At 43.8% G+C, this 15,550-nt stretch overlaps 1 protein-coding gene across 8 annotated transcripts in view; it reads right to left on the bottom strand.

Annotated features, from left to right (window-relative positions):
- Positions 1 to 1,831: 1,831 nt before the first annotated feature.
- STN1 (STN1 subunit of CST complex) overlaps positions 1,832 to 15,550 on the bottom strand; it is a 47,032-nt gene continuing 33,313 nt past the window's right edge. For all 8 annotated transcript variants that reach the window (XM_053305683.1, XM_053305679.1, XM_053305676.1 and 5 more), the window contains 3 exons: positions 10,804 to 10,926; positions 10,024 to 10,096; positions 1,832 to 6,245 (listed from right to left, as the gene is read on the bottom strand). In XM_053305683.1, the coding sequence (XP_053161658.1) occupies positions 6,088 to 6,245; positions 10,024 to 10,096; positions 10,804 to 10,926 (354 nt within the window). In that variant the 3' untranslated portion in view covers positions 1,832 to 6,087. The remainder of the gene's footprint in view (positions 6,246 to 10,023; positions 10,097 to 10,803; positions 10,927 to 15,550) is intronic.

The raw sequence follows: 15,550 nt of genomic DNA, 5'->3' as shown, positions 1-15,550 counted from the left end.
GAAGACACGTCTCAGAGTGTTTTAGCAAAATATCTTTGTTTTTTAAATGTTAAAATATTATAGTCAAATCTTTAAGTTATAGTCAAACTGGGGCTGTTAGGCACTTTGCTTTTGAGTTTCCTGACTCTCTCTCATGCACACATTTTTTTACTCTAAGGTTAGCAGATGGGAAACAATTAAAGGGTTTTCTTCCATGTAAAAGTGTCAGAAGTAGGGCTTAGCTAGAAATGGAAGCCCCCTGTGGAATTTTCTTATCTTCTATCTTGAGGAAGCAGAATTATTGCGTATCATTCAGACTAACGTCTGCTGGCATGTTTTCTGCTCTTGATTCCAAGTTTATTTTAACTAACTGAATGTTACTTGGGAACCTGCCATAAGGACTGCAAATGCCTTGACAACATTAATTTACTCAGTGCATCATCTGAATAGTATGGCATCATAGTTTTGGTAGCAATCCTTTTAAGGTTTGGAGAATGGTTGAATTCTTGCTGGGGGAAATGGGGTGCAGCTAGGAGTCTTGTAGGAGGGAAAGAGCCAAGTTTGGCTTCTCCTTTCACTGTCTATCATATCAGTGTGGGGAGGGCTTGAGAGGGAAGCCATTGGAGAAAATGGAATCTCCACTAGCCTGTCCTCAACTTAGATCTGATAACAGGTTTAGTACTGCCAAACACACTAGCAAGGACTGGCCAATCACCATTCTGCCCAGATCAAAAGCAGCAGCTGCCAGGGAGGGGTGTACTGGGGATTGCCTGCAGAGGGGCAGCAAGTATTAGACTGAAGGATACAAATATTTTAATACAATAAAAAATAAATAAGAGGGTTATATATTAGGCTGTACAAACTCCTTCCATAAACAAATCCAGATGCAGGGGCAGAGCCACCATTGAGTGAACGGGTTCCAAGAACCTGGGCCATTGCCCCTTAGAGGCCACGCCTCGTGCCGCAGCCATGCCCCATGTCTGACGTCAGACACAGGGGGCATCACTTTGCTTGCAAACAGGGCCATAGGGCCATTTGCAGGCAAAATACCTGGCCAGAGCTGCATTCGCAGCACGGCCAGAACAGCTCTCCCTGCCTAAAAGAGGATTTTGCCTGCCAACGGGGCCTCACATCACTGTTTGGAAGCAAAGCTACACCCCTGTGTCTGCTGCCTGATGCAGGGGGCGTGGCTTAGCATCTGCCATCATTTGCAGGGGGCAGGGCTAGGCGGCCGCAGGGGCGGGCTGGACCCGGGCCACTGGCCTCCCTCCGCCCCTGTCCAGATGGTGTAGGTTAAGTTAGATAACAATAGATAGTCCTCTGTTAGCAAGGGACACAGTGCCAAATTGTTCAATCGTATTCTCTGTATAAATACTAGAAGCGCAGGGCCTGCAGATGTACAAGTTAATTCCTACTTTAGATCTGCCTTGTGTTTGTTCTAGTAATATGAATAATAATTAACCCCCATGCCTCATTTTTATAGCAGAGCCATGGAACGATGTCAAACTGTTTACACAGTCACATGTGCACACATTTCAAAGTTTGGAGAGCTGGGCTGCTATCACCATGTCTTCCATTTTCTAAAAACAAACAAGGCAACACCTTAGAATATGAAATAGTCTTTGTTATTGAGATAATGCTCTTCAGAAGAGGTGGATCTCATTATTAATAGCCATTTGGAATCTAAGTTAAAAATGAGTTATTTGGGAGAACTGCTAAGAAATTTGCATTCATACTTTGGTAAACAAGGATTCAGGATCCATATCACTTGCTGTATCCCCAAAAGAAAACCCAAGACAATGCACACACAAAAAGTATGGCACACTTGGTATGAGAGGATTGTCTCAATTCGTAAAGGAAACAAGAGTACCATCGTTTTATGGCAGATTTTCTCCCAAATATACAAAAGGAATGAGTATACAAACGTCTGCCATTTAAGGAGCACACATACGTTTCCAGTACACAGTAGGCACAAAAAAAAGTATGCAGCACTTAAAATTCATTTGATTTCTATACTGCCCTTACAAGCAGTTTATATGGAGAAATAACGAACAAATAAGATGGAACCCTGTCCCCAAAGGGCTCACAATCTAAAAAGAAACATAAGATAGACCCCAGCAACAGTCACTGGAAATACTGTGCTGGGGGTGGATAGGGCCATTTACTCTCCCCCTGCTAAATAAAGAGAATCACCACATTAAAAGGTGCCTCTTTGCCAAGTTAGCAGAGGTTAAAATAAGATGTGAGTGTCTGAATTAGATATTTAAATACGCGATTCCTTTAGAGATGTGAATAATGTGATCTTTGATACAATTCCCAAGGCTTGCAAGATCACTAGTGAAGAGCAGCCCATGTGCTACTCAGTAGTATGAGTGCAAGAGGAGAGCTGGAGCCTTGCTGTGTGGGAGGGGCGGGTGGTGACTTTTGGCTATGTGACCCTCAGGGACGTATTTCTAGCAGCAAAAGATGGGGTTACAGTCCCCCAGAAGGAGCAGGTGCACAGCTTGGGAATACTCCTGGACCCAGGCCTCACCCTGGTATCTCAGGTGGAGGCCATGGCCAGGAGTGCTTTCTATCCGCTTCGTCTGATTCGACAGCTGCACCCATTCCTCGAAGAGGATGACCTCAAAACAGTGGTGCATCAGCTGGTAGCCTCCCGACTTGACTATTGCAATGCACTCTATGTGGGGCTGCCTTTGTATGTAGTCCGGAAACTTCAGCTAGTTCAGAATGCTGCAGTCAGATTGGTCTCTGGGGCAACCTGGAGAGACCATATGATGCCTGTCTTGAAACAATAACACTGGCTGCCGATATGTTTCCGGGCAAAATACAAAGTGCTGGTTATTACCTTTAAAGCCCTGAACGGCTTGGGTCCGAGATATGTTAGAGAGTGCCTTCTTTTACATGATCCCCACCGCACGTTAAGGTCATCCGAGGAGGTCCATCTCCAGTTACTACCGGTTCGTTTGATGGCGACTCAGAGGCTGGCCTCCTCTGTAGCTGCTCCCGGGCTGTGGAATGCACTCCCAGCAGAAATTCGTAATCTTAATTCCTTACTGACCTTCAAGAGAGCCCTTAAATCCCATCTGTTTGGCCTGGCCTTTTGGGGTTTTTAATTAGTTTTAATTGTTTTAATGCTAACCTGGTTTTCAGGGTTTTAATTGTTATGATAGTTTAATTGGTTTTTAGGATGTTTTAATTGGTGTTAATATTTATATCTCTATTTTGTTATTGGTTTTAATGGTTTCTGTTTTTAATTGTAAACCACCCTTAGCCATTCCGGAAAGGCGGTATAAAAATCGAATAAATAAATAAATAAAAAGGGCTTTTGCAGGGAGATAAGTGAAAATCACTTAAGAACATAAGAACATCCCTGCTGGATCAGGCTCAAGGCCCATCTAGTCCAGCATCCTATTTCACACAGTGCCCACCAGATGCCGCTGGAAGCCTGCAGGCAGGAGTTAAGGGCATGCCCTCTCTCCTGCTGTTACTCCCCTGCCACTGGTACTCAGAGGCATCCTGCCTTTGAGGCTGGAGGTGGCCTATAGCCCTCTGACTAGTACCTGTTGATAGACCTCTCCGCCATGCAGTTATCCAAAACCTTCTTAAAGTCATCCATCCAGGTTGTTGGCTGTCACCACATCTTGTGGCAGAGAATTCCACAAGTTGATTATGCGTTTTGTGAAAAAATACTTCCGTTTGCTGGTCCTAAATTTCCCGGCAATCATTTCATGGGATGACCACTGGTTCTAGTGTTATGTGAGAGGAAGAAGAATTTCTCTCTATCCACTTTCTCCACACCATGCATGATTTTATAGACCTCTATCATGTCTCCCCACAGTCGTCTTTTTTCTAAACTAAATAGCCCAGGTGCTCTAAGCCCCTGATCATCTTGGTTGCCCTCTTCTGCACCTTTTCCAGTTCTACAATGTCCTTTTTTAAGATGTGGAAACCAGAATTGTAAGCAGTAGTCCAAGTGTGGCCGCACCGTCATTTTGTATAAGGTCATTATAATATTAGCAGTTTTATTTTCAGTCCCCTTCCTAATGATCCCTAGCATGGAATTGGCCTTTTTCACAGCTTTTTCACATTGAGTTGACACTTTCAACGAGCTGTCCACCATGACCCCAAGATCCCTCTCCTGGTCAATCACCAACAGCTCAGATCCCATCAACGTATACTGGAAGTTGAGTTTTTTGTCCCAATATGCATCACTTGACACTTGCCAACATTGAACCACATTTGCCATTTTGTCGCCCACTCATCCAGTTTGGAGAGATCAAAGATTGGAGTTTCAGGAACAGGTATATGCTCAGTATCCTCTGCCGTAAAGACAGACGTAAAGAACTCATTTAGCTTCTCTGCAACCTCCATATCCTCCTTAATAATCGCTTTCTCTCCCTCATTATCCAACCGTCCAACTGCCTCCCTGGCAGGTTTCCTGCTTCTGATGTATTTAAATAAGTTTTTGTTATTTTGTTAGACTTCTTTGGTGATTCTCTCCCCACATGTATGCTGAATTTGATCACACTATGGTCACTGTTCCCTAAAGGGTCGATGACACTGACATTCCACACCAGGTCCTGGGTGCCACTCAGGATTAAGTCCAAGGTCGCCTTATCTCTGGTTGGTTCTAAGACCAACTGTTCTAGGGCGCAGTCATTCAGCGTATCTAGAAATTTGACCTCTTTGACATTACCTGACTGTGAATTTACCCAGTCTATGTGTGGGTAATTGAAGTCACCCATTATTACTGCCCTGCCTCTCCTTGAAGCCCCCCTGATTTCCTGCTGCAACTCCCAGTCACTGTCAGCGTTTTGATCCGGAGGGCGACAGCACGTCCCCAGTAGCACATTTCTGTTTAGGCCTTTATTAAACTTCACCCACAGGGTTTCTGTGGAGGTCTCCAGTCCTCCTAGGTTTTCTAGCTTGTTAGATTCTATGCCTTCTTTAATATACAGTGCTACTCCACCTCCAAGGCACCCCTCTCTGTCCTTTCTATAGAGTTTATATCCAGGGATGACAGTGTCCCACTGGTTCTCACTGTTCTACCATGTTCCTGTTATGCCCACTTTATCAATTTCTGTGTTAGCAACCAAGCACTCCAGCTGACCCATCTTGGCTTGGAGGCTTCTGGCATTGGCATACAATACCTATAAGCTGAATCTCTTCCCTGGTGTCTGCTATCTTTCTTTTGACTCTTTGACCAGCTGGCACAGCGTTCTGTCTGCTATATATGTGGTTCTGCTCTGTCCCCTTCTGTTTTATCAGAATCCTTTACACCTTTGCACTTTAAAGGACGGCATCTGCCGAACCGGATACTGTCCAGCTCCTGTTGGCTATTCCCCAGGTGTCATTTTAAAAGCTGCTCTGCAACCTTTTTTTATTTTAAGCACGAGCAGTCTGGTTCCATCTTGGTTCAAGTGCAGCTCACCCCTTTAATACAGGCCTTGCTTGCCCCAAAATGTATCCCAGTGCCAAACAAATCTAAACCTCTCCTCCTGGCAGCAACTTCTCCCTCCCTGCATGCAGGGCTGAAAAACAAGCCTTTGCTGGTCTCTTTCTTGACCTTTTTATGCCCTTGTACTGCTGTACAGCATGTGGGCCAGTATTTATATGGCTGTTTGCAAAACATACTCATAACTAGTTCCTGCACGACACAACAGTCTAAGACTTACAAGTCTGAAGGGCTGAAATAAAGAGCGCAAAAGTCTGAGAAAGAAGTTCCAAAAGCATTCGCACTACTCATTTCCTTCATGTAGTTTTTGTTCATTGGACTGTGAGGCTTAGCTGCAAGCTACAAAATTTCATCTTCTCTCCAACCACCAGAGGGCATTCACAACATAATAGCTTTCCATTTTAAGAAGTCCCTGCTGCTTAGAACTTGGAGCATTAAAAATAGCTTGAAACCAAATGACAATTATATTTTTTGACACATAGGATGAAACAAAATAAATAGGGTGTTCAAGATCATCGTTCTTTCCCCTATCCCCACTCTTTTATCATTTAGAGTAGCATCACACCCAAGTCTTTGGTGCCACAGGAGTTCTTCTGGATTGTGCCCAGTGGGTAAAGCTTGATTTTTAGAAGTCCATGGCATCTCTTGCCTTAGAAGACAGTGTAGTACTCTTCCATGGTAGTGACAATGTCGCTGTTGGTCTCCATCCAGTCCAGAAGGCAACGGATCACTGCTTGTGTGACATAAGGACTGTAGCTCAGCTGAACGCAACTGAGAATGTGACGGAGATGGCAGCCCTTTTCAGCATCTACAGACATAAAACAAACATGGGAATGGGGCAGGTGTTCCATAGCAGAATGCAAATGACTTTTCACATAGAGAAGTTACCTTGAGAACCACAGTGAGTTTTAATCATTTCATTTACTCAGCCAATCATATGACATTTATTCATTGCTGTGACCAGACTTTTGCATTGCCTCTCTCATTCCACAAGGAATGGGAGCGGTTCAGTGACATAACTCTTGCTCACACCCCATGCATTCTGAGACCCTCAGCCTTCGTGATTTTCAGCTGCAGAACCACATCTTCCCCACAGAAAAGCCTGAACAACACTCACATGCCTACAAAAAAAGGGAGGCCAAGCCTGGATAAGCCAGAGGAGCTCCAGTTTCCCCCTCCAGAGCCTAGTTTGCCAATTAGTGCCTTATAAGGAGCACAGATACTGTGCTACTCTTAATAGTCTTTCCTATATTAGCATAGCAGTGTAGGTAATTCTAATGTGGAGAGTTACTTCTCGCCCCCAATCCTGCCCTGAAAGAATAGGCTATTACTTGCAAGAATCTTTCCCATCAGAAGCACAAAGAAGATCTGCACTGTAACTGCTGGAAGGAAAGAAGGTCTGTTTGCTTTGGTAGAAGGCGAGAATCCTTCAAGTTTGAGCTGGCATTCTTGCCATACATTGGGAGAATGCTTTCTTTGGAATTTCTCTCTTTTCTCCAAAGAGAAAACAACCAAATTTCATCTCTGATGAACCATTAAGAAGTACAGAAGCATTAAGGCCCTGTAAAAATATCCTAGCTCGAAACAACAAGGGTGATAACTCACATGCATGTGCATTTATTAAAAACAAAGCATGTCTAACCAACCTAGCTTCCTTCATAAGACAAACGGCTTGAGGAATAAAAGTATGCGTTTACATATCTTTATCTCAGCCATGTTTTTGACACATGGCATTCTCATAAATATGCTGCAGAAATGCAGATTAGAAATTGCAACCAAAAAGAAAGTACATTAATGTTTGGAAAGTTAAATTCAAGTAAGAGCAGTTATTGAATCTGCTATCAAAGTGAGAAGAGGTAACAAATTGTTTTGAGAGAGTTCTGTCCTGGGCCTTATGTTAGCCAACATTTTCAGAGGACTGTGCTCATTACTCATTAAAAGACAGAATTGAGTAACAGGAGGTTACTAGATGCTGTAGAGCACAGATCCCCCCACATTAGATGGCCAACTCCAAGGGAAAAGAAACTGGGAAGTGGTACATGAAAAAATCCCACGAACTTGGCCCTGCTTTGGCACTGTATCTTGCAGACAATACATGGCTGGTAGTATAACAGGTTGTGACAACAGAAGATAGGGTCTTGGCTGTATAGCTGGAGTATACTGCAAGGTGAGTTGAGAAGCACCTAGTTGAGAAGATAGCAAGAGCTTATTATAAATACACTTTCAAAGAAAGGAAGCAATCTTGTTGCACAAAATACATACATTTACTCCTCTCTGCTGAATATTGGTAACTAAGAAACAAGTATAATGTGGGTTTTTTAGTTCCTCAAATGGTACCTGATAAAATTGGAAAAACTCTCCAAGAAATGCAATCAGCGATACAGTGATAGTTACACACATTTTTGTAGGACTGTCATTGGTGCCTTATGAATACTGTCCATGACTCACTGATTAGACAATTCCCTTCCCACCCACTCCTTGCAGAGCTTTGGAACAATTTTTAATATTTTTCTTTAAAAGTATAGTACAAGGTGAGCACTCACTTGCTACATGGACATGATGTAGTCTTTTTTTTAAAGAGGAAGGTACAGTGCAAGGCTCCCTCTTACCTTGCATCAATTTCTTCCCATTTTATACTCTATTGTTTTTATTGTACACATTTTCCTCCAAAACTACTGAGTTCATCCTCCCGCCCACACTTACTCGTGTGGTTCTGACAAGAAGAATGTCTATAGGATGGGCCAATCAGATGACACAATCTGTAAAGCTTTGAAATGTGACATGCGAGAGCGGTCAAAAAATTGTTGGTACCAAAGAAGAGAAAGGATTACAATTTTAAGTGACCTTTATAAACTGAAGCACTGAATTGGGAAAAAAAATGGAATTCAGGCAATAAATGTCAAGTATTATCCAACAGAACAAAACATTAACATATATAAAGACAAACTACAGGAAAGTTGGGTAAAACTCTTGCAGTGCTGAAAAAATAATTAGGCATTTACAGTGAATCAAGAGTATTTATACATTTGGAAAGGGGCCTTCTTGGACTGCAGCATTTCAGAATGCAGGTGGGCTCTGTGAAGATTTTCTTGCTAACTGATCAAAGAGGCATTTTTTCAAAGTGGTGATTCTCTTTATGGGTGAGAGAGAGCACATAAAGACAGAGTGAGACAGAACCAGTCACAGTGGGAGAGCAACTGGCCCTATCTATCCCCAGCACAGCATTCTTCCAGTGGGCGTTGGTGTCCATCTTATGTTTCCTTTTTAGATTGTGAGCCCTTTGGGGACAGAAAGCCAATTTATTTATTTTATATATGTGTAAACCACTTTGGGAACCTTGGTTGAAAAGGGGTATATAAATATTTGTCGGATTCGTAACAACAAGTATGTTATGTTGCTTGAAAGAAAGAAAAAAGGGAAATGTCACAGGAACTTGCCTGTTATACAATCTACCTATGTGAAAAATACTTAGGGCTTCAGTTTGACATATAGTATTGACAGAAATAATTTTAAAAGGAGACAAAATCTGTAGAACTCACAGCCCTTTATTCCTAGATGGATGCTTTTCTTTTGAAGAAACTCATGTACAGCAAAGCCATGACACTCATGAATCTAGAATAGCACAAGCATTTATCTTGTCACAAGTATACCTGTCAAGGGATCTCAAAATCAGATAAACCTCTTTCAGTAGTTTTAAATTCACCAGATCCAAAATTAAGCAGGATGAGACCTCACTGAGCACACAGATCAAAGGCTAATGGTGGTTGAATTGCCAAGGGGCTGTACTCATACCTGTACGTATACCCTATATTAGCCAGCCTGCCTATTCCTCTCATCTCTAAGAATGAGAGCACTGTTGGGAATTGTCCCAAGGAGGGACCGAATTTTGGAATTTTGAAGATGAAGAGAAGGAAAGGAAAGAAGGAATACTTTCTGTTTTGAATAATGTTTTTACTTTCGTAGCACCCTAATCTGCAACTGTTGTTCACTGCTCCTGATAAAAACAGAGGCCTCTTGGAGGAGGTGGACTGCATTTATGTCAGAGATGTTAGGCAAATACTAACCAAGAGAGTTCTCATGATCATGTCCCTCCCTTCTTCAGAGAGGTTTGCTTGTATTCCCTAGAAACACAACTTTTGTCAATATGGTATAAAGCTGGTGGGGTAACCAGTAAGACAAAGTGAAATTAACTGGCCACAGAAAAGCATAGAAGACTAGATAAAAATGGCAAAATGGTTGGATTTAACCAGCAGGTGGGAAACTGCTTATCATGGGCAGCTTGCTACATCTGTAGATGCCACACCTGAAAGTATTTTCCAAACATCTGCAGATATTTTCCCAAAAGATTCACAGAACTGAGACTGTGCAACAAGAGAAATCAAAAGGAAGTGTTATTCAACATCACAAAAAGGTCGGCTAGATGTGAGCTAAACTTTTCCTGCTCATCCCTTCCAGGTCAAGTAACAATGGATGATTCCCCTTCCCTGTGGTTGTTATTTTGTTTTGGTATCATTCACACACACTTCCTATCCACATTAAACATATTCCTTATTTGTTTTTGCAGCTAGGAAACTGACTGTACTCACACTTTGGCCTCTTACAATCAGCTTTGATGACTTCAAGGGTCACTCGGTGCAATTCTCTATCCTGCTCAGTCACCTAGAAGGCACAGGAGAAATCTCTAAATCAAAGTGATGTGCACTGTACATAAGAACAGCCCTTCTGGATCAGGCCCAAGGTCCATCTAGTCCAGCATCCTGTTTCACACAGTGACCCACCAGATGCCACTGAAAGCCTACAGACAGGAGTTGAGGCCATGTCCTCCCTCCTGCTGTTACTCTCCTGCAACTGGTACTCAGAGGCATCCTGCCTTTGAGGCTGGAGGTGGCCTATAGCCCTCTGACTAGTAGCCATTGATAGACCTCTCCTCCATGAAGTTATCCAAACCTCTCTTGAAGCCTTCCAGGTTGTTCCTGTGGCAGAGAATTCCACAAGTTGAAGGGTAGCTTCTTCAACATGCAAAGTGTTTCCATAGGTCCCATGTATCTCATTCAAAACCACCCCGGCGTTTAGAAACGATGGCAAACTGATGTCCTGCTTCAGGGTTTCCATTTACTCATCCATACTTTTACACTCAGGCCTGGTTTATACGTGCTATGGGTAAAGCCTTTGTCTAGCAAAAGCTCCCCATGTGCCCTACCATATTTAAGGCACTTGCCACATGTGGTTGCACATTCGTGTGTAGCATTAGCATGCCAGCAGTACACCCCTGTAATAAGGATGATGGAACTTGACAAGAACGCGTACACAGGTGAGGGCTTTATCTCTGGCCCACACCATGTATACACCAGGCCTTAGATACTTACATAATACACATCCTTGGGATTCTTTGATTTCTGGAACAGAACACCCTTTTCCTGCAACAGCTTTATTGCTTCTACAAAGGAGTTCCTAATCCGTCTGAAGCAGAGACTGGCTTTAGAATCTGTCTGGGCGGGGTGGAGAACAGAAGCATATTAGTGAACTTCACTGTGCAAATCAGGGCGTATATTTGTATGAAGAGGTTGTGTATATTTGGGTTTGTACAGGGAATTCAAGCACCCAGATGCCCTCTTTCTAACAGTAGCAAAAAGGAAAAAAAAATGGCAGGAACAAACCTTCCCTCTAACAACTGGAATAATTTGTTTCCAAAGTAATTACCTCATGAGACACTGATCCATTTTTAATATGAAAAGGAAATGAACTAAAGGATCTGCAAGGGAAGAGTATGATAGTGATTCACTTTAGTCTATTGTGTCAAAAGTGTCTGAAGGTAGGTTTAATTAAGAACACTCTCTGTGTGAGCTGACATATGGCACAGCTTGGATTGCTCCTGAAAGAGAATTGCTAATAATGAACCCCTTGAGACTGACAGAAAAAGCACAAGAAATGGGTGTCAGCTTGAAAGAACAAGCAAGGAGCAACTTGGGAAACCTATGATTTATTAACCTTGCCTTTCAGGCAGCTCTGGCACTCCTGTATTTGTGCTCTGGTCTATAGCACCACAATCTAGATGATTTAAGGCCAAGTTCTCCTAGTTTGGCATAGATCAGGGCTGCACAAGTTCAGCCTTCCAGCTGTTGCTGGACTACAACTCCCAACATCCCCAGCCACAGTGGCCAATAGTCAGGGATGATGGGAGTTCTAGTCCAACATCTGCAGGAAGCCCAAAGTTGTGCAGCCCTGGTATAGATGATTCTACTTCAGTTCTGGGGGTCTTTATCACAATCTGTACTCTTTAGTACGGATCTACCCACTGCAAGATATATCTCCTACACATACAATGCCATTGATTGCTGTTGTCTTTTATGTTTATTTTTACCCCGCCTTTCCTCCAAGGAGCTCAGAATGGCACACATTGCTCCTGCTGGCATTTATTTTCACAACAACGCTGTGAGGAAGATTAAGCCAAGGGAGTGCACGTTATGGGTCCAAGGTCAGCTAGTGAGCTTCATAGCTGCGTAGGAATTTGAATCTGGGCCTCCTCTGTCTAAACAGAACACTATATTTGTTACACCACATTGGCTTTCAGTTGGGTGATGGAAGACAATTGTGGAGGATGTACATGTGAATATCAATCAGCACAGAAATTTGGCCAGGAGAGAAAAGCAGAAGGAAGCAAATAGGCACAGAAGACTTTCAGGACACAGAAGGAGATGTGTCTAGGACCACAGACTAACCAAATCATTAAGTATTTTGCTGCTTTTAAAATTATAACCTTATCATCCTTTGGGTGAAATATCTAAGGCAAGGATTTAATGACATATTAACGTAATATGTGAAATAACTTGTTTAAATTGCTTGCTTGGAAAACCAATATTTTGCAGCTCTCTCATGTCTTCTCTTTAGTATTTCTAGTCAGAGGGTCTAGTCATATTGAAACCTGGTTTCTCCGTATTTTGCTTAAGAGGCACAGAGATGGCAAGTGAACTTTTGCTACCTCCTACTTGGTAAAGAAGAGTATGCTGTCGCTCTAAGCTCTTATCAGCTTAGACGGCTCACAGTTCCTAATTTTGCTCTTCACATCATTTAGGAGTTATGGCTTAGATTAGGAATGACTGAAATTCCTAACCACAAAAGTGTTCATAAGGTCAAGCAACACAAGGCAGACAGGACAAAAGCCAAAGGACTTATTGCTGTAATTTACATTTCATGGCTTCTGGTCTCATTGTCTGCTTCTCCCTTCATATATGTAGTGTGTGCGAGCACCAAAAATCCACAAAAGCTTATGCCACAACACATGTCTGTCTTTAAAAAGGTGGCCCTTGCACCTTGCACAGATGGCCCTCCCAAGCACAGAACCCGGAGCAGCAGCAGAACAGGAATGTGGTGGGGGCACCAGAATCCTGCCCCCCCTTTAATTTTAAGATCTAATTGTTCCCTTTAAGAGACCCAGCATGGTTCAGTGGTTAGAGTGCTGGACTAGGACCGGGGAGACTTGAGTTCAAATCCCCATTCATCCATGATACTAGCTGGGTGACTGGGCCAGTCACTTCTCTCTCAGCCTAATCTACTTCACAGGGTTGTTGTGAGGGAAAACTTTGTTGTGAGCTGACTGTGTAAATAAACAACAACAACAACAACAACTCTGAGGCTGTGGAGCACTGCAGCAGCAGGAAGGTGCTTTTAAAAGAACCTGTGCTGGCAGGGCCCAAAGCTTGCAGTGTTCTGCAACACTGGGAAAGTATTTAAAGATAAAAGAAAAGATCTCAACACAAAAGATAGATACTATATATGGACTCTCAAATAAAGAAGTGTTCTCAGGTGCGAAGTTAGGGGGCCTGCAGGGACAGATCCACGAAAGCAACATGAATCACCAGTTACACAGAAGCCATGCCTCCCTGGCTACTGCAATCACTGTCCACACCTTTGCTTTCTCCTCCCACAATATTTCTCAAGTTATTAAAAAAAATGGGTGTGGAAAAACCTGCCAGTTGATTACAGAATAGACAGGTGCACATCTGTGAAGAAAAAAATGTGGGAGGAGCGCTATGTCATCTGGATGACCAGCAGCAGCCAGGGGAAGAAACTGTCAACAAGACAGAATATATCCTCTCTAATAAAACGCTTGGTGTCCGTCTGTGGACGGACACCAAGCGTGTGTCTGTGCCTCCCTGCCCTGTTCTGCACAGGGCAAGGGAGACACGCTCGCCGGCACCCGGCAGCCATCTTGGGCGGCCAGAAGCGGCCGCCCCGAAGAAGCCGGAGAGGAGGCGGCGGGAAAGTGACAGAGGCGGCGGCGGAGCCGCCGCCTCGGCCAAAATAGATGGAGGCCGGGGGCGGAGCGGAGGCCATGTAACTTTTTAAAAAAAATTTACTCCCGCGGCCGCCGCCGCCGACCGCCCACCCTCCCTCCCTCCCAGCTGCCGAGTCCCCCTTACCCTGGCCGACTGCTGTCAGCCGAAGACAGCCCTTAATTTAAGAGGCAGAGAGGAGCTCGCAAGCAGAGCTCCTCTCTGTGCAAAGCCTCTTGCCGAACTGCCGCTTTGGGTGCAAGGGACGCAAGCGCCCAAAGCGGCAGTTCGGCAAGAGGCTTTGCACAGAGAGGAGCTCTGCTTGCGAGCTCCTCTCTGCCTCTTAAATTAAGGGCTGTCTTCGGCCGACAGCAGTCGGCCAGGGTAAGGGGGACTCGGCAGCTGGGAGGGAGGGTGGGTGGGCGGCGGCGGCCACGGGAGTAAATTTTTTTTAAAAAGTTACATGGCCTCCGCTCCGCCCCCGGTCTCCGTCTCCCCGGCCTGGCGGGGGCAAGTGCCTGGGCCGATTTGGCCCTTAAAGGTAGGGGGGGAACGGCGGAGGGAGGGGGAATGGCGCGGGGGGGGGGCCAGGAGCGCCGTTACTAGCGCCCGTTATTCAACAGGCCAAAATTCACTTGTTGCTTATATTCCTCTCTGTATTTTTCTACTCCTTTTTCAAAACATGGCGAATGAAAATTAGTCACAGAATTCCAGCTGGGCATTAGCCAATATGGAGACATTTCGGTACAGAAAAACCAAACAGCAAAATACCCCTTGTAAAGTAAGTTGACACAACACAGTTTTACATTGTATAACGTGGCAAATGCGTTATTGAGTTTGTAGCCACTTGAATAAATGTTGAAAAACTAAGATAATTTCCCAACAAATAATTGGGCAGCAGGAGACTTATTTTGAAGCTCGAACATTACTGGAACCTGCCAGGATCTGTGAAGCATGTCTTCCTTTCTGCTCCATAAATCTGATTTAGTGTGGGTTAGAAGATACTCGCATGGTAGCGTGCCTGATATGGACCAGCTGATACTATATAAGGAAAGTAGGCATGCCAAAATAGGGATAATGCAGCTGTACTGTAGTTTGGTTTCGTCTGTTGGATTTGAAACTCAACAGGAGGCTAGCTTACTCTATTTCAGGTATAGGAAGCTTATCTCAGGAGTGACAAACAGGTAGATGGATGTGTGAGGCTATTGGCAACAATTTTGATTCCCAGGATGCAAAAAAAAAAAAAAAGAAAGAAAGAAAGAAAAAGAAAGAAAGAAGGCAGTTTTTCTGCTTCTGTATGAACCAAGCCTGCGCTGCCAAGCAAAGCAGAATCAGGAGGTGCATAGAGAAACCCAAAGAAGCATCTGCATCTTCAAGAGGTCTCTGTCTCCTGAGCTTAGGACCCCAAATTTAAGGTGCTACTATTTGGCCTATTCACTAGCAGCAGATTGTGACAGCTTATTTATCTTGGCAAACATGATACCCAGTAGAAGTTAAGTGGCAATCTAGACAAGAGGATCTCCTTTGACAGAGTTCTCGCCTTGAGGCCTAGACTGACTCTGGGTCCCAGCCATATCACCCAAGAGGAAGATGCTCTTAGGATCTATTTTATAATGTCCATAATCAGCAACATGATAGCAAGGTAGGTAGGGACTGGCATCTAAGAAAAAAAGGAAATGGATCTCACCCTAGCTACTACCTTGCATTATGTTTACTACTTCTATAAATGACCCAGTGAAGTGGCTGAGCTAGCTTTATGACGGATGAAATTACCTCAAGACCTTGAACAATAGCGGAATTAATAGCATTCAACTGTCTACTAGAGGAAATGTGCATCTGG

Source organism: Hemicordylus capensis, chromosome 3, assembly GCF_027244095.1.
Source record: "Hemicordylus capensis ecotype Gifberg chromosome 3, rHemCap1.1.pri, whole genome shotgun sequence".
Classification (NCBI taxonomy): Eukaryota; Metazoa; Chordata; class Lepidosauria; order Squamata; family Cordylidae; genus Hemicordylus; species Hemicordylus capensis.
Note: the sequence above shows the minus strand (reverse complement) of the source record. Positions and strands in the feature narration are given on the sequence as shown.